Source organism: Moschus berezovskii, chromosome 6 (genome assembly GCF_049115385.1).
Source record: "Moschus berezovskii isolate FMDL1 chromosome 6, NW_MosBer_1.0, whole genome shotgun sequence".
Taxonomy (NCBI): domain Eukaryota; kingdom Metazoa; phylum Chordata; class Mammalia; order Artiodactyla; family Moschidae; genus Moschus; species Moschus berezovskii.
The window spans coordinates 69,645,566-69,665,333 of record NC_142465.1 but is presented as its reverse complement, the minus strand read 5'-3'; the positions used below and the strand labels follow the sequence as shown (position 1 = coordinate 69,665,333).

Below are 19,768 nucleotides of genomic sequence, written 5' to 3'. Positions count from 1 at the left end.
CCAAATACTGATACTTGCAACCAGAAGGAAGAATTTCTACTTGCAAACATGTTGGCACTGAAGGAGTTTGCATGCAAGTGCCAATGCTCATGACTTAAAACTCAATCAGGTTCAGACATGAGAGAATTCTGGTTGATGATAAGGTAACCAAATACCATCTGCTAAGACTGGCTGGCACATGCAGTGTCCAGCTGTCACCAGACAAGGAGATCCTTGGGGTAAGTATAGGATCCTTCCAGTTCATCTTTATGGACCAAGTTCCTGATGCATGACCCAAGGTAGGTGCTCACTGAATGTGTGTCTGTTTCATCTGGAGGTTAAGAGGCCACTGAGCTAACGTCCCCACTGAGTTCTCTTCCACACACACTGGCTGGGCACATGCCAGCTCTATACGAAGCACCAAATGCAGAAATGAATAAAAGACATCTGGTTCAACTTAGCACCTCCAGTCAGAAACCAAAAGCCATCTCTGCCTCTAGAAAAACGGGACCATGCTTCCCGTGACTCAGGTAGACATTTAGGAAAGAGCAAAACACACTTAAGCAAATGCAAGATCTACTTTCAAAAGGAAATGGTAATAAACCAAAATTTTAAATTCTAGCATCCTAGGATAGAAACAAGCAAACGGAGACTCTACTGAAGCACAAATTCTCTAGCATTGGAAATTATAAATTTTCAAACAGGTAACTGTACTTGTTATCCAATATTATTTAAAGCTAACAATCATTCTTTTGCAAGATTTAGTCATCTTACATGGAAACTATATGTAAATATCTAAAGTTAGTGGCTCTTTTATCTACCAGACGATTAATATCTTTTAAAAACACCCTCAAATCCAACTTACCTATATCTTTGGCCCTTGAAGCTAAAGGTCGCCTCCACTGTGTGACAAATTTATAAGCGTCAAGTCGAATTTCAATTATATTATTCAGTAAGGCCAGAAGTGGTGCTAGGGGAAAAGCTGCCACAAAGATAGTTGTAAATCCAAACTGAAGAACTAGGGAAGGAAAAAGAACAGAGTGTATTGGCTTTCCAGTACTATTTTCAGAAGCTCAGTAGTCTGAATATGTCACTATTTTAACCCATGTGCTTGTGCATGTGCTAAGTCATTTCAGCTGTATCCTAGTCTTTGTGACCCCATGGACTGTAGCCCACCAGGTTCCACTGTCCATAGGATTTCCAAGGCAAGAATACTGAAGTAGATTGCCATTTCCTCCTCCAGGGGATCTTCCTGACCCAGGGATTGAACCTGCATCTCTTGAATTTCCTGCATTTGTCAGGTGGATTCTTTAACACTAGTGCCATCTGGGAAGCCCTATTTCCCCCCAAAGCACAGGGAACATATCTTCTAACTTGAAAAAGAGTTGCTCCCTGAGCCTGGAAGCAATGGCACCCTAGGAGCAGTAATCATATCTCAAGTCCAGATTTTGTTTTCTAAATACCATTCTCTAGTAAAAGGAATCAGGGCTCCTTGGAGAAATGATTGATTCCACAGCTATGGCAGGCAAAAGTCAAGAGTTTGTTGTATATGGCTAAAGTTGTTTGTCCAATACCCAATCTGTCAAGGGTTCTTTTTTAATCATAAAAGAATGTTGAATTTTGCAAATTCTTTTCCTGCATTTATTGAGATATCACATGATTTTTGTATTTCATCCTATTAATCTGATATATTACATTAAAATGTATATATGTTGAACCAGTCATGCATCACAGATAAATCCCACTTGGCTGTAGTATGCAATTGTTTTATTGTGTTCTTGAATTTGGTTTGCTAATATTTTGAGAATTTTTGCAGCTGTATTTCTCAAGAATATTGGTCCAATGTTATCTTTTCTTGTGGTATCCTTATCTGGTTTTGGTATCAAGGTAATGCTGGCCTTGCAGAATGAGTTTGGGGGTGTTCCCTCCTCTTCAATTTTTTGTAAGTGAGAAGGATTTGTATTCTTTTAATGTCTGGTAGAATTCATCAGTGAAACTCTCTGGTCCCGTGGTTTTTCTGTGTTGGGAGACTTTTGATTACTGATTCTCTCTCTTTAATCATTATTGGTCTTTTCATATTTTCTATTTTTTGCTGATTTGGCCTTGGGAGGTTGTCTATTTCTAGAAACTTATCTATTTCTTCTAGGTTATATCATATGGTATTTTTCTTTTTCTCTGACTTACTTTAGATATCCACGTTGCTGAAAATGGCATTATTTCATTCTTTTTTATGGCTGAGTAGTATTCCACTGTATATATTTACCACAACTTCTTTATCCATTCATTTAGCAATGAACATTTAGGTTGTTTCATGTCTTGCTATTATAGATAGTGCTTCTATGAACATAGGAGTATATGTATCTTTTTGAATTCTAGTTTTGTCCCATTATATGCCCAGGAGTGGGATTATTGGATCATATAGCAGTTCCATTTTTAATTTCTTGAGGAACTTCCATACTGTTTTCCATAGTGCCTGCACTAATTTACATTCCAACCAATAGTGAAGGAGGGATTCCTTTTTCTCCATACCCTCTCTAGTATTTATTATTTGTAGACTTTCTGATAATGGTCATTCTAATCCTCATGGTAGTTTTGATTTGCATTTCTAAACAGTGGAAACAGTGTCAGACTTTATTTTTTTGGTGGATCCAAAATCACTGTGGATGCTGATTGCAGCCATGAAATTAAAAGACGCTTGCTCCTTGGAAGGAAAGTTATGACCAACCTTGATAGTATATTAAAAAGCAGAGACATTACTTTGCCAACCAAGGTCCGTCTAGTCAAGGCTATGGTTTTTCCCGTGGTCATGTATGGATGTGAGAGTTGAACTGTGAAGAAAGCTGATCGCCAAAGAATCGATGCTTTTGAACTGTGGTGTTGGAGGACTCTTGAGAGTCCCTTATACTGCAAGGAGATCCAACCAGTCCATTCTAAAGGAGATCAATCCTGGATGTTCATTGGAGGGACTGATGCTAAAGCTGAAACTGCAATACTTTGGCCACCTCATGCGATGAGTTGACTCACTGGAAAAGACTCTGATGCTGGGAAAGGTTGGGGGCGGGAGGAGAAGGGGACGACGGAGAATGAGATGGCTGGATGGCATCACCGACTCTGTGGACATGAGTTTGAGTGAACTCCGGGAGTTGGTGATGGACAGGGAGGCCTGGCGTGCTGTGATTCATGGGGTTGCGGAGAGTCGGACATGACTGAGCGACTGAACTGAATTGAACTGAACTGAAAGAGGCAAAAGACTCTGAAAACTCTTAAGATGCTGACGAAAGAAATGACACAAACAGATGGAAAGATACACTGTGTTCTTGGATTGGAAGAATTAATATTATCAAAATGACTATACTACCCAAGGCAATCTACAGATTCAATGCAATTTCTATTACCAATGGCATTTTCCACAGAACTAGAATGAAAAAATCTTAAAAATTAGTATGGAAACAGAAGAACCGAGATAGCCGAAGCTATCCTGAGAAAGAAAAATGGATCTGAAGGAATCAGGTTTCCCTACTTCAGATTATACTACAAAGTTACAGTCACGAGAATAGTATGTTACTGGCACAAAAGCAGAATTATAGATCAATGGAACAGGACAGAAAACCCAGAAATAAACCCATGCATCTATGGTAAATTAATCTATGACAAAGCAGGCAAGACTGTACAATGGAGAAAAGACTCAATAAGTGGTTCTGGGAAAACTGGACAGCTACATATAAAAGAATAAAGACCTAAATGTAAGACCAGATACTATAAAACTCAGAGGAAAACATAGGCAGAACACTTTTTGACATAAATCACAGGAATGTATTTTTGAATCTACCTCCTAGAATAATAATAATGAAAATAAATGGTACCTAATTAAACTTAAAAGCTTTTTCAGAGCACAGGAAACCATCAATAAAATGAAAAGACAACCTACAGAATGGGAGAAAATATTTGCAAATGAAGTGATCGACAAGGGATTAGTTTCCAAAATATACAAACAGCTCATGCAGCTTATTATGGAAAAAACAACCAAATCAAAAATGGTCAGAAGATCTAAATAGACATTTCTCCAAAGGAGACATACAGATGACCAACAGCCATGTGAAAAGATGCTCAATGCTGCTATTTATTAGGGAAATGCAAATCAAAACTACAATGAAGTATCACCTCACACCAGTCAGAATGGTCATCATCAAAAGGTCTATAATAACAAATGCCTGAGAGGGTGTGAAGAAAAGGGAACCCTCCTACATGCTTTGTGGGAATGTAAAGTGGTACAACCACCATGGAGAACAGTATGGAGGTTCCTTAGAAAGCTAAAGATAGAGCTACCATATGATTTATCAATCCAACTCCAGGGAATATAGCCATAGAATACCATAATTCTGAAAGATACATGACCCCAGTGTTCATCAAAGCACTATATACTATAGCCAAGACGTGGAAGCAACATAAATGTCTGTTGACAGAGAATTAGATAAAAAAGATGTACATATATACAATGGAATATTACTCAGACATTAAAAAGAATGAAATAATGCCATTTACAGCAACATGAATGGGCCTAGAGAATATTGTTACTAAAATAAGTGAAATAAGTCAGACAGACAAATGCTATATGATATCACTTACAAGTGGAATCTAAAAGCATGATACAAATGAACTTATTTCCAGAACAAACTTATGGTTACCAAATGGGAAAGCTGGGGAGAAGAGATAAATTAAGAGTTTGTTATTCAAATATTCATAGTACTATATAAAAAATAATCAACAAGGACCTACTGTATAGCACAGGGAACTTTACTCAATATTCTGTAATAATCTATAAGGGAAAATAATTTGAAAAAGAATGGATATGTATCTATATCTATATATACATATATAACTGAGGGGCTTCCCTGGTGGCTCAGTGGTAAAGAATCTGCCTGCCAATGCAGGAAACACATGTTTGATCTCTGGGTCTGAAAGATCCCCTGGAGGGGGAAATGGCAACGCACTCAATTATTCTTGCCTGGGAAATACCATGGACAGAGGAACCTGGTGGGCTACAGTCCATGGGGTAGCAAAACAGTCGGATACCACTTAGCAACTAAACAACAACAGTGTGTAACTGAACCTCTGTGCTGTATACCTGAAACTAACAAAACACTGTAAATCAATTATAATATAAAAATTAAATTTAAAAAGTATAATATGTAAATAAATGGGTATTGCTGTCTTCCAACAGAATGATTTTCAAAGCCAGGCAGTGGACTGGCTTTGGGTCTGATGCCAGTAGTGTGTTAATTCCTCACCTACATAGGTTGGTTACATCTATGCATAACTTTGTGAATATTCATTGATACATACACTTTTGATTTATATGCCTTTCTCACTTTATATTCTACTTCAATGAAAACATTTTAAAAAATATAACAAAGCAGGAAGGTCATTAAAAAAAATAACAAAAAACAACAAGAACAGAAGCAAGCAATTAGTATTCACTAGTCTTCTTGTGATACTTCAGAGATTTGTTTCTTGCTGCAAAGCTACTGTAGTATTTGGAGCACTACCAGTTCTTACCCCATAACAGCTTCTTTTCAAGCACTCTATCTATATACCAACATTACTGTTCATTTCCTTCTTTATGGGAGAAGAATCCATTAAGAGACCTCCAAGTGGTTAGTTCTCTTAATGAATTCATTTTATTAAGTTTTATTATTAATGCCCAAATTGATTTCTTCTCCAAGTTATACCATTATGCCATTCTATAATTGAAACTCTAAAAACACCAGTAGATACATAGGATATAAGTGATCTGAGAAACATTAAGCATCAATTCTAGCACTCCTTTAATTTTCAGATTTGACCAGAAACAACTGCTTCTTTCAGAATAAGTGCATCTTGCCCATCCCTTACTCCTACCTCCACCCCAATGTCTCAGAGCTTAAACATAATTAGAAACAACAACAACAACAACAACAACAAGAAAATCTATCCACACTCATCGTATCTGCTAAGATATTTTGTTTTCTCCCCTGGGAGATATAAAGAATAGAAAAATAATAATAATGACATGGTTAACATATATCCAGTACATACTCTGAGCTAGGCATAGTTCTAAGCCCTTTCCATGCATTAATTTATTTAGTCTACACAAAGATACACTGAAGTGGTTACTCTTTATCCCCATGATAGAGAAGTGGAAAGTGAGACAAAGACATTAAGCAACTGCCCAAAGTTTCAGAGTTAATAAGTGAGGGGCTGGGATTTGAACTCAAGTAGAAGACTCTTGAGAGTCCCTTGGACTGCAAGGAGATCAAACCAGTCAGTCCTAAAGGAAATCAACCGTGAATATTCAGTGGAAGGACTGATGTTAAAGCTCCAATACTTTGGCCACCTGGTGCAAAGAACTGACTCATTGGAAAAGAGCCTGATTCTGTGAAAGATCAAAGGCAAAGGAAGAAGAGGGCAGTAGAGGATGAGATGGTCAGACAGCATCACCCAATGGACATGAATTTGAACAAACTCTGGGACACAGTGAAGGACAGGGAAGCCTTGCATGCTGCATTTCATGGCGTTGCAAAGAGTAGGACACGACTCAGTGACTGAACAACAGCAGCAATCTGTTTCTAAAGTCCATGCTCTCTCACACGTGCTAAAATAAATGCTTGGGTTTGATTACAGAGAAATGAGATTCCTTCAATGGAAGTGCAGCATTAAGCTTATACATTATCAGCTTCCTGCCACCCTTTCCAAGAGAAATGACTGCCCATTCTACCTGCTAGCAACTCATCCTGCAGCATCTCTGCTACTTAATTGCACTTAACATTTCACATCTCTGACTTCCCCCCACTGAGCACTCTTTGAGAGCTGCGACTATGCCTGATTCCTTCTTGTATCTCTAGTGCCAAACATAAGGTCTAGACATAACATGGTTCAAAAGATGTCTGCTGGACATAAACTACTATATATAAAATAAACAAGGTCCTACTATATAGTATAGGGAACTATAGTAAATGTCTTGTAGGAAACGAATATGAAAAAGAATATCTATTCTTTTATATATATATATATATATATATGTGCATAACTGAGTCCCTTTGTTTTATACCTGAAACTAACACAACACTGTAAATCAACTATACTTCAATTTAAAAAAAAAGATGTCTGCTGAATGAATATACCATGAGTGATCACTCCTTTTTCTTTGGTTCTCCAGGTTTTCAGCTTTTTTTTTTTCTGGTGATTTACTACAAGGGACAGGACACAATGTAGTGAAGAATGTGAGGTGACTTGTCACTATTTCTATCAATAAAGTTTCTTAAAGCAAGATACCCTTCCTTTGCATTTAGCTCAAGAATCCTTCCACACTGTTGGCCTCAACAATAATGGTATATGTCTAGTTAAATGCAGCTAGAGAGCTAGAATTCACATTTATAATTAATAGGATAAAACAGAAAACAAGGTCCTACTCTAGAGCACAGGGAACTATATGCAATATCCTATGGTCAACCATAATGGAAAAGAATATGTAAAGGAATATACATATGTATAAGTGAGTTATACATATGTATAACTACTTTGCTATATAACAGAAATTAACACAACATTGTAAATCAACTAAACTTCAATAAAATTTTAAACATAGAATAAAATAGACTATTTTCATACTCATTTCTAAGTATTCATCAAAGAGTCCGTAGGCATTCATCGGCTGAAGGTTGTAGTCCTTTTCCCATTGTGGGAAACTTATTTTCCTTTCAGGCCCATGTTCTTGTCGTACTTTTCTTCTAGTCCACCAATTCTGAATTAACCTGCACAACAAAATCAATTTATTAAAAATGCATATATATACACATATATAATTGATCATAAGACTTAAGTAAAAAGAAGTAGAGTTAAAATATAGAGCAATAGTTTAAAAAAATTTAGGACAGGCTGCCTAGGAGCTAAAGCCTTGGATTAGGAAGGAAGTAACAATGGAGGCTATACTTCAAGCACTTGTACTTGCAAGTGAACAGAATGATCAATGAACTTATTTTAATCATTCACAAAACTGTCTCCTATTCAGTGTTGCCTCGGAGGGTTGGTTAGAGGAGTGAGAATGTTGATAAACTGATCCTCCAGTGTAAAGGCAACACTCAGATCTCTGAGAAGAGGGTTTGGCATTGCTGGCTTATTTAAGGAGTCATGAGCAGTCTTACTGTGGGGTGCTGACCTGAAAACTCTTATTTGAGGATTCTAGAAGGTCTGAAAACCCACAAAGGCTTCCTCCTATCCTGGCACACAGAAGCCTGCAGGTCTACAACTGGACTTGTCTGCTTTTGGCTTGAACTCAATGGGGGCTCTGATTCCTAGTAAAATGCAGCTCGCACTGGTGAGGTTAGTACATTTAACCTTAGCAGTGTTCAGGAGTGTATCTTATGATATGGAATGGGGTTGAAGAAATGTGTGGGGAGAGTCAGGTCTGTATGCAGTAGAAGGCAAGGAGAAAGTTGAGGGGTATCTGAGAGTAGCAATGCCAAAACAAAAATGTGAAATAAGAAAATGGGTATCAAAGACAATTCTGCCTAATTCACAATATTGCTCTATGTCCCTATTCATAGAAGATAAACATAGTTCCCTTGATGTCTATGACAGCTTGATAAGTTATAGATCATACTTTAAAGGAGAATATGCTTCTAATTTTTTTAAATTTTATGCTTTATCTTTTTAAAAGTTTTATAGAAAACATGAAACACTTGGAAGAAGTTTTCTAAAGTAAATCTAAGAGGAGAAAATTACTGGCGTTGGTTCTTACAGGGAGCTAAGAGATGACTGTCTGAAGTGAACTAAGTTCCAGCTAATTGTTCTGGCTGAGTGGTCCTCCCTGAAACCTAGAATTCTCTATGGGGACACTGGGCTGACATGGAAACCTATAGGTATAGAATTAAAGCAGAAATAGAACTGCTGTTGATTTATGTCCCTTTAAAACTTAACTGACCATAACTGAGTAAACACAGCCAAATTCAAAGTTATCCTTACAAAACTGATGCAAATTTTTGCCCACTGCCATCAACATAAACTCTTATTAGTGGTAATAACAGTTTTAAGTGGTTAAGATATGCTAACTTAGAAATAATCCAATTTATTTTTTAAATCCTATTTTTAGGAGGGGTTATTCCTTTCCTGGGCTTCCCTTGTGGCTCAGTTGGTAAAGAATCCACCTGTAATGCGGGAGACCTGGGTTCAATCCCTGGGTTGGGAAGATCCCCTGGAGAAGGGAAAGGCTACCCACTACAGTATTCTGGCCTGGAGAACTCCATGGATCATATAGTCCATGGGGTCGCGAAGAGTCGGACATGACTGAGTGCCTTTCACTTTCACTTTAGTCTGAATTTAAAGTAGTTAAAAATGACCATTTGTGATTTATTGCAGGGGCCGGGGAGTAGGCACAGAGATCCAGTTAATGTGTCATAATTTAAAGCAGCTTGGAAGTGCATATCCAATATTTAGGGGTCCACAGAGATTTCTTAAAGAATATTCACTTTTGTTCATGCAGTTTGTGCTAAATCTTCAAAAAGGGCCCATGTTTATTACTTTCATCATTTGTCTCTGAATATATAAGCATGAAGACTAGCTCCAGGTATAATATGCATGGGTTTAACTGCTGAGTCTGCATTGCTTATCTTACTTGCCACACCTAGAAAAGCCAATAGACAAGCCAATAGCCAAGAGACATGCTGCCTCTCAAGTATAGATATCTAAGGTACTTACGGGTAGCCAAGTTCCATGAAATTATTCCAGGTCTGCTTTAGCACCATTATAATACCCATTTGCATACAGAGATCAATAAGGCATCCACTAGGGTGGCACTGCGAGGTAAGCAAACACAGAAATTCAAGAATCAATGGACGGGAAGAAAGGCTGTCTGCTTTCTAATCTGCACAAAGTTGCCCTCAGGCTGTTTAATATAAGTCTGTAGGAAACCAGGAGTGATGGGAGAATACCGACCTCTTCTAGTCTCCACCTGTTTATCAGCCTCAAGTAGGCACCTGGGTGTCCTGTGAATCTTCAACACACACAGAAAAACAAACCATTAGCATCCTGTAGCCTTCAATGAAGATTATATTCAGATTAGCACATCCTCCAGTGAAAATTATCGTGCAGTAAGGAACAGGTCTGAGGGAATTAGGAAAACTCCCCAGAAATGGCATAATGGCAACTTCTGGAATTCTCTGGGGTTATTTCTCTTCTGGCTGTTCTGCCTGGCTGCTGACCACAGAGGCCAGTTCTTGCTGCATGCTGTGACTTTTAACATTTTCTGCTTAATATCAAGTGCTTGTTGTGTAAGCAGCAGGTTGGGTACAGTTGATCTTTTGGAATATTAGTAATGCTTTTTTTAAAGAAAACTATTTGACTAGAATTCCATGAAGTAGCTAGAAACTGAAGAGAGGCTGCCCATCCTGTTCACCAAAACCCAACACTTGGCTCTTCCCTGGTTCTCGTCTCCTCAGACTTAATTCGTGGGGATGGAATTCATGGGACACGGCCACTCCAGATCCTCAGAACTGCTGGACTCAGAAGTAACCCAGTCTCCCTCGGCATCCTGCATTAGCCCTCCTTCCCATGTGAATATCCTTCCCTCCTCTGTGTGGTCAGGGACATAGGACGTGCTCCCCGCCGTCCTCCACGATGTCACCTGCTCTTACAGGTACAAGATCCAGGGGCCTGATTCAGATACCGATGGAGCCTGAAAGATTTACACTCATCCTTCACATGCGCAAACTATTTTTTTCTACTCACCATAGCAAGAAAAGGTACAAGGGACTCTGACAGAGACCATCCCGGGAATGGGAAGGTAAAGGAAAGGAGACTGATCTTTTTATATTTTATGAGGTCACTCTAAAGGCTGGCTTCTCTGTCATCTCTGGTCAATGACCTTTGCGTGCTCGGTTCCTAGCCCCAGGAGGTGCAGAGAGATGGGGTTCTCACCTTCCGAGGAAGAATGCGATGTAAAACGTGGAGCTGTTCAGATTGACAAACTGAAAAAGAAACATTTTCAGGGTGAAGCTGTTCTCCCACTCGGACTCTGTGCGAGGCTGTTCTGTGGACACAAGGGGAGCAGAGTTTGAGAGAGGCTGCGTCTGACTCCCTCTCGGCTCCCTCTGTCACTCTCCAGAAACACAGGCATTCTAAGGAGGCTGCAGGAGACCCAGCTGGCCGGCAGATGGTGTGCGATGGAATGGACCATCCTTGGGATCTCAAGCTCCCAGACCAGCCCCAACAAGGGTTTGGTGGGAAGTGGCTACACTTGTCTGAGGGGAGGGGATATCTGGTTTGTTCCTCTGTTCTAGGATGCCCTGAGAGCCTGAGTCAGACACAATCAGGCTAAAGGCACCACATGCCCAGCCCTGGCTCCTTGCAGGAGCCTTTCTTTTTGCTCTTAGGACCCACCTCATAGGTGGAAATTGTGTGGGGTCAGGTCCCCTCTCAGCTCCTAATAACTCCCTGGTCTTGACTTCTATTTCTGCTGTGATGGGAGGTGCTACTGGACTAGAAGGAGTCAGACCCCCATCTCAGAATGAGCATCTGACCCCTTTACCTGTCACCCTCACCCAGCATCATTTTCAATCTCATGTACAAATACCCAGATGACCTCACCTCTAGAGCTTTTACTGTATACTAGCATCTTTGTCTTACAATTTCCTGACCTCAGTCAGGCACCAATTCTCATCTCCTCATATTTCAACTTCCATACAGCAAATGCTCTTTGGACACTGTGATACACATATGGCTCAATCCTCCAACCTGAAATCTCACATCAAATGCACTTATCCTTCACTAGGACTTCCATCCTCACCTCAAACAACATCAAAGAAAATGCATTTAATGCAACAGTACTTTCTGTTTCTATGTAGATTCCCTGAGCTTCTAGTTGCTCATTTACCACTTTACTCCATTCAATTCCTTTCCCACAAATGATAACTCAAAATGCTTCCCAGGAGCATATCTGAGAAGGGAGGGGAGAGACAAAGTGAATCTGATTTAAAATGGTTTAAATGTCAATTTCAGAACATGGCTGTACTCCTGTGGAGGGAAGAAATGACAAAGGCTGCTTTAGGGCTTTAGCTTCATTTCATTTCTGCTACTGAACTCTTGGTTACACAGGAAGGTCTCCGAGGTCATCAGCCAACTGGTGGTTTCTCAGATGGACCAGACTGACCAGGGCTGGATCTCCATCAGCACTTTTCCAGCCTGTATCAAGTTGCCCCTGGACAAAGACTATATCAACGGGCAATTATCTCTTCTGTGGACATGAACTTTTATCTTTTAGCGCAAAGAGTGGTGGTGATGAAAGATTTCTGTGACTTTACAGGAGCTATTCCAGGTGCCTAGCTCTGTATCTGGCACATAGAAGGGCTAAATAAACAGCTTCTTTTATTATAATGATTATTATAAATAAAAACACTTCTGTTTTTGCCCTTTTGGAAAAGCTACATATGGGAATGCACTGAAACAGGTTCTGTGCGGGAGCATATAATTTTCTCAGACTGCATAAAGTAAAATGACTAATATCTCATTAATGAAATTGGGAGAGTTCCTCTGTCTTGAAAATGTAGTGAATGCACAGCTTATAGCTGGTTATCAGACTGCTCTGGTGCTTTACAGGGTCTTAGGTAACTGTCCAGATAAATATTTCTACAAATGTCTGTGATAGTTAGCCTGCCTATATTCCTGGTAAAAGACTCCTAGTTTTCAAAACAACTAACTTTGCTATGATTTTATATGCCATGAAGACTGGCTATGTTTTTAATTAAATAAAAATTGTTCAGTTCAGTTCAGTTCAGTTCAGTCACTCAGTCGTGTCCGACTCTCCGCGACCCCATGAATCACAGCATGCCAGGCCTCCCTGTCCATCACCAACTCCCGGAGTACACTCAAACTCATGTCCACAGAGTCGGTGATGGCATCCAGCCATCTCATTCTCCGTCGTCCCCTTCTCCTCCCGCCCCAACCTTTCCCAGCATCAGAGTCTTTTCCAGTGAGTCAACTCGTCGCATGAGGTGGCCAAAGTATTGCAGTTTCAGCTTTAGCATCAGTCCCTCCAATGAACATCCAGGATTGATCTCCTTTAGAATGGACTGGTTGGATCTCCTTGCAGTATAAGGGACTCTCAAGAGTCTTCTCCAACACCACAGTTCAAAAGCATCGATTCTTCGGCTGTAGCAAATGACTCCTTTCCTAAATGATTATAGGTACTTCATACACATGTATTTTTGTGAAGTTATAGTTTTGAAAACCTACTTTAAATTGTGTTAGCTCATGAAAGGATAGTATTTGTGGGAGGTTTTAAAACTTTGGGTAGGAAAGATTCTCCCAACTCTTAGACATAGTTAACATGTCCTTTTGGGGGCAAAGAACAAACTGTTGTACACAATTCAAAATAAAGGGAATGTTTCTTTTCAGCAGTGTTTCAGATATGACTCTTTGAGAAGGGATTTTTCAGACCACGATAATGTATCATGAAATTAAAAGGATTCTACTCACCTAAATTTGTCAGAAGAAGAGCAACCTTTTCATAGAGCTGTAAAATAAATTTGCTACGTTTAACAAACTGTAGATGGTCTAAGATAGGTAATTATGAAGCAAATGGGTAATTAAGTCATGAATGAAAATAATTACCATCCCCCTGTTCAAACAAAACATTGTCTACACTGTCTACAATTATGTCTTTTCAGCTCAAGAAAGAAATGTCCAAGGGCCCATTTTACTATTTTTGAAATCTCACTTTTTGATTTGGGATGAATAATTCTGTGACAACAAGTCAGCTGCCACTAATTAGTAACTTGTTAAGTGATTCTGGGCAAGTCATAATATTCCTGGGACTCAGCATCCTCAGGGTAAAATCTCTAAGACTGCTTCTGAAAAGAGTCTATAATCCCATTGTTTTTTACCGGCTATTGTATTTTCTAGATTATAGCATTCATAAATAATAAAGTGATGAAACATTATTAGGAACAGCCAATGTTATAGTACTCTGCTTTTCCATTCGTTAATTAGGTGCATCCCTAACTCACCTAACCATCTGGTAAATGGACAGCTTGATGGAAGGGGACTGTGCCCATGTATTTGTGTATGTGTGTATGTATGGAAGTGCAGGGGGTACAGTTAGGGTACTCCCCACCCCGATGGTAGGGGAGTGTGTATAGACCCAGGGCATGTATGCAGAAATTTATTTCCTAAGATGAATAAATTAACTTTTAGTAAGACATTGGAGAAAAGAGATGATAAAAATACAGTAAATTTTAATGCACCACATCCTACCTGGATGCAGAATCTTTCAGTGCTCTGGCTGTTTGGTTCATTTCACTATGAATCCCTCCCCTTTACAAAGATTATTCCACAATTAACTTTACGACCAGCTGAACTGTGGATGGGGCAGTGCTAGGGAGTGACAAAATCCACTTTCAGTCTCCACTGGACCAAACAGTTACACAGCCATCATATCAAAATGATCAGCAAGTGCTCCTTTTTTTTTCTACCTTCTGGATTTTTAAACTTTTTTCCTGCAATAATAACGTTCCTGTATATTTAATAATAAATTACATATACTTCATTATCTCAGTGATTTCAGCACTATGGCCCAGATTTAAGTTGCAGTATAAATAAGAGAGAAGGGAACTATAATTGAACACATATTCCATGCCAAACACTATACATAGCACTCTACATATATTTATTCTCTCCTACAAACCTCAAGTCTAACAATGTCAGTCATTACCTTTTGTTCTGTAATTAGTTACAACAGTTTACAGAGTGCCTACTATGAGCTGGAGCCTGTTTTGTCCCTGGGAAATAACAACAGAGGAAAAAAAAATGGCAAAAGTTTCTGCCTTCTTGGGGCTACACTGAAATGGAGAAGATAGATAATAAACACAATAAATGTTTAAAAATAGTCTATTAGACGGTGATTAATGCCATAGAGGGCTTCCCAGGTGGCACTAACGGTAAAAAAAAAAAAACAACACCTGCCTGTCAATGGAGGATATGTAAGAGATGCAGGTTCGATCCCTAGATTGGGAAGATCCCCTGGAGGAGGGCATGGCAACCCTCTCCAGTATTCTTGCTTGAAGAATCCCATGGACAGAGGAGCCTGGCAGGCTATAGTCCATAAGACTGTAAAGATTTGGACACGACTGAGGTGACAGCATAGCACAATGCCATAGAGAAAAATGAAGTGGGCGAGGAGCTAGGCAATGGTGAGAAAGCAGGAGTGGGTTGCAATTTTACATGGAGTGACCAGGCAAGCCTTCTATTAGAAAAGTAACCTTTGAACAAAGACCTGAAGGAGGTGAGGGAGTAAAGTCTACAGACCCCACAGGGAAGAAGGTTCTAGGTGGAGGGAAGAGCAAGTCCAAAATCCTGGGTGAGAGCATGCCTCACACATCTGAGAAACCAAAAGAAGGCCAAGGAGGAGCAGGGGAGTCAGGGTGAGAAAGGGGAGACAGGGTCAAAGACCTCACTGAGGCCAGATGAGGGGGACCCCAGCGGCCATGTGAAGACCTGAGCTTTGAGTGAGAGGAAAGCCACTGGACCAGTGAGTGAGGCTGGTTTACTCGTGTGAGGCTTGCTCTGGCTGCTGCGATGAGCCTGGGTTGAGGGTAGCAGACAGGGAAGCTGGGAGACCAGTGGGGAATGCACTGCAATAACCCAGGTGAGAGATCCTGAGCACTTGGACCAAGGCGGGACTTGGGATGTGTTAACGGTGGTCAGACTCTGGATACGTTTTCATGGTGACAGAAACAGAGAAGTCAAGGAGAACAAGGTATTCAGCCTGGGCAGCTATGATGGGGTGACCATGGAGGAGCTGATTCTGGAAAGAAGATGGGGAGTAAGGGGGTTGACTGTGTTAGGTGAGGAGGAGTCTGGGGTTCAAGCGAGACAGCTGGGCTGAAAAACACACTTGAAAAAAGCCTGAAGCCAACACAAGCAACATGCACCACCCTGGAAGACTCCTTGCTGAGTTATCTCTAGGAATGCTTTGGATACAGATTAACTTCCCATCATTCAGAATCAAAAAAGAAATGGGAACCAACACTGTTGAGCTATGTCAGATTCTGAGCTGGGCCTTAAAATATTTTTTCTCTTTGCTGCCCCATGGACTATATAGTCGATGGAATTTTCCAGGCCAGAATACTGGAGTGGATAGCCTTTCCCTTCTCCAAGGGATCTTCCCGACCCAGGAATCGAACTGGGGGTCTCCTGAGTTGCAGGTGGATTTTTTACTAACTGAGCTTTCAGGGAAGCCCATTTTCTTTTTTGTCTCTAAATTTCCCCAAGGGGCTTATAGTGTTACCTTATTGGATACATAAGGTAACTAAGGTTTAGAGAGGGCAAATGCCTTGCTCAATCTTATACTATAGGAAATGCTACAGGCCAGATTTGACTCAAGTCTTCTATACCCCCAAAAAAGTACACCTCATGCCAGGCCACAAGTGTCACATGACCAACCAAGCTCTCTGAGGCCAGGTCCCTTTAGCAATAGAAGACACAATCACCTGCAGCACATATGGTTTATCCACGTGACCAGTTACCTTGATGCTCACTTACCACATTCAGCAGCATAATGATGCAGAAATTGATGCACACAGCAGTTCCTGTGGTTGCAACCTGAGAATTATTCCTGATTAACGCCCACTTAAAGGCTGCGAAAGTGCTGACGGTCACCACCCTGTAAATGACAATCCCGAACACAGCAGCGATCACCACGCAGATCTGGCAGGAAGACAGAGGACACCCAGTGAGCACAGTGCTGCAATGTTTCAGGGAGGGGCTCCCACCCCCAAGAAAATCCCTCCACAGGAAAAGGAGATACGATCATGGTGGTCCTGACTTGAGACACCATAACAAAAGGCACACTTTTCATGTGGTTGCTACTTCCTCTCATCTGTTTGTATGTTCTTTGTTAGCCAAATAGAAAAACCATCGTACTTGAGAGTTGATAAACTGTTAGGCTATAGGATGACACTTTTAAAATCAAAATATTAGATTAAACAAATGAACAAATATTATGGAAATCTTATCATGTTGCTCTTCTGTTTGAAGCTATTTCTTGGTTTCCTTTTAGGATAAAAGCCCCTTACGATGGCCTGAAGAGTCTCTCCAGCCCCACTGTTTTTCCACTCCCTCCAAAGACTAGACCTTTCCTTATTGTTTCAAATAGGCTAAGCACCCTTAATCATCCTTTGCCCAAAACACTGACCTGCCCATTCCCCTGCCAAACACATGACACACCCACAGTCTACTTGATACCTATACAGTCTTCACATCTCAGCTCAAGAACTACTTCATAATTAATGCTTTTCATGAACCCCCCTCCACTCCTCAGGCTTTTTGTTGTTGTTATATGGTACCAATGGCTTCCCAGATGGCTTAGTAGTAATGCACCCGCCTCCCAATGGAGGAGACAGAAGAGACATGGGTCTGATCCCTGGTTTGGGAATATCCCCTGGAGGAGGGTATGGCAACCCACTCCAGTTGCCTGGAGAATCCTATGGACAGAGGAGCCTGGTGGGCTACAGTCCGTAGGGTTGCAAAGAGTCAAACATGACTGTGCAACTAAGCACACACATGGTACCTATACCGTTCTTGCAATATGTAGCTTATTTGTTGTTATTCGGTTGCTAAACTTATGATTTCTAACAACTGTCTGCTTACTGTCAGTTTCCCCCCTCCGACAGTAAGCGCTACCAAGGTAGGGATGGTGGCTGTTGCTTCTGCCGCTCATGGTTTCTGCAGCATCTTAGCATCGTGCTAGGTGCTCAGTTATTTGTTGCTGAATAAGCCTATGGAAGGTACATGCTCTTATTTATCAGATAGATACTCATACTGAACTGAGGCATCTTCCTCTAAATACTTGATGGTGTTTGAGAAGAATATAGTATATCTCTCTCTCTGTGAATAATGGGGATTTGAGATTCCAAAAAATTCTGTGGCTTTCATTAGATGACTCGCTTACTGTGTCTTAGATCAGAGACCTTAGCTTCAGTTCAGTTCAGTCGCTCAGTCATGTCCGACTCTCCGCGACCCCATGAATCACAGCACGCCAGGCCTCCCTGTCCATCACCAACTCCCGGAGGTCACTCAAACTCATGTCCACAGTCGGTGATGCCATCCAGCCATCTCATTCTCGGTCGTCCCCTTCTTCTCCCGCCCCCAACCTTTCCCAGCATCAGAGTCTTTTCCAGTGAGTCAACTCGTCGCATGAGGTGGCCAAAGTATTGCAGTTTCAGCTTTAGCATCAGTCCCTCCAATGAACACCCAGGATCGATCTCGCTTAGAATGGACTGGTTGGATCTCCTTGTGGTACAAGGGACTCTCACGAGTCTTCTCCAGCACCACAGTTCAAAAGCATCAATTCTTCGGCGATCAGCTTTCTTCACAGTCGAACTCTCACATCCATACATGACCACGGGAAAAACCATAGCCTTGACTAGACGGACCTTTGTTGGCAAAGTAATGTCTCTGCTTTTTAATATATTATCAAGGTTGGTCATAACTTTCCTTCCAAGGAGTAAGCGTCTTTTAATTTCATGGCTGCAGTCAGCATCCGCAGTGATTTTGGAGCCCAAAAAAATAAAGTCTGACACTGTTTCCACTGTTTTTCCATCTATTTCAGCTTACATGGCCGAAAAAAACTAGATCTCAGAGTGGGGCGTCAGGATGTGCTCTGGCAACTTAGAGCTTCCTTTCTTCATAGGCGCTTTCCTATGTTTCGCATAGACTCTGTCTTTGGTATACCGTGAGAAACGTGCTCTAAAAGCCCAGGTATAAAACTGAGATGAACTGGCAAAAAATAATAATAGTAGTAATAATATAAAACAAACAAAAAACCACCCGTGTCTGAATCCTGGAGCTGTTGATAGGGAGATAGGTGAGACCTACACTGAATTTTAGACAAGGGTGGAAATATGCTGCAATGGACGGTTCACTGTACCCAGAGTCATAAGTCAGGGCTGAGTCCTGGTTCAGCTACAACCTGGCAGTGTGACCTTGAGCACGTAGCTTGTCCTCTCCATGGCTTTAGCCTCTACAGGTCTTTTTGTGAGAAATACAACCCAAAATAATACATGTAAATGTACTTACAGGAGGCAAAGCCTGACACCACTGCTTACAAAGCAGAATCTGTAGATAGGGCAGGATCTGAGTCTTGATCCAAGCTGAGGGACACTTGGGCAATCTGCCAACCCCATGATCTCCCCAGTTTCTTCCTGGCCACAGTGGGGAGACTGTCTGGATTTTCTGTTGTTCTGTCCTTCCCATTCGAACCAATTAGGATATATATTTATGCACATGTGCTCTTTGAAAAGAGGAAAAAGGAGGATCCTAACCACTCCTTCCTGTTCTAAAATGACATTTCCGACAAATTGCATATGTGTGGTTCAGTAACTGACAGGGTCAAAGTGGATCACAAAATGACTTCTTTTTAGGAAAAGCTAACAATACAGCTTCAGATTAGTGTTTTAAAAACTGATAGAACCATCAGCCGGAGAAGGCAATGGCACCCTACTCCAGTACTCTTGCCTTGAAAATCCCATGGACGCAGGAGCCTGGTAGGCTGCAGTCCATGGGGTTGCTAAGAGTCGGACACGACTGAATGACTTCACTTTCATGCATTGGAGAAGGCAAAGGCAATCCACTCCATTGTTCTTGCCTGGAGAATCCCCGGGTCAGGGGAGCCTGGTGGGCTGTCGTCTATGGGATCACACAGAGTCGGACACGACTGAAGTGACTTAGCAATACTGGGTTATGACAAAGAATGTATTTCTTA

The 19,768-nt window shown here is 40.9% G+C and overlaps 1 protein-coding gene across 5 annotated transcripts in view; it reads right to left on the bottom strand.

The window, feature by feature from the left end:
- ANO4 (anoctamin 4) overlaps positions 1 to 19,768 on the bottom strand; it is a 473,781-nt gene that overhangs the window by 36,641 nt on the left and 417,372 nt on the right. For all 5 annotated transcript variants that reach the window (XM_055395518.2, XM_055395515.2, XM_055395519.2 and 2 more), the window contains 7 exons: positions 16,549 to 16,713; positions 13,486 to 13,522; positions 10,930 to 11,041; positions 9,949 to 10,006; positions 9,712 to 9,809; positions 7,627 to 7,769; positions 845 to 997 (listed from right to left, as the gene is read on the bottom strand). In XM_055395518.2, the coding sequence (XP_055251493.2) occupies positions 845 to 997; positions 7,627 to 7,769; positions 9,712 to 9,809; positions 9,949 to 10,006; positions 10,930 to 11,041; positions 13,486 to 13,522; positions 16,549 to 16,713 (766 nt within the window). The remainder of the gene's footprint in view (positions 1 to 844; positions 998 to 7,626; positions 7,770 to 9,711; positions 9,810 to 9,948; positions 10,007 to 10,929; positions 11,042 to 13,485; positions 13,523 to 16,548; positions 16,714 to 19,768) is intronic.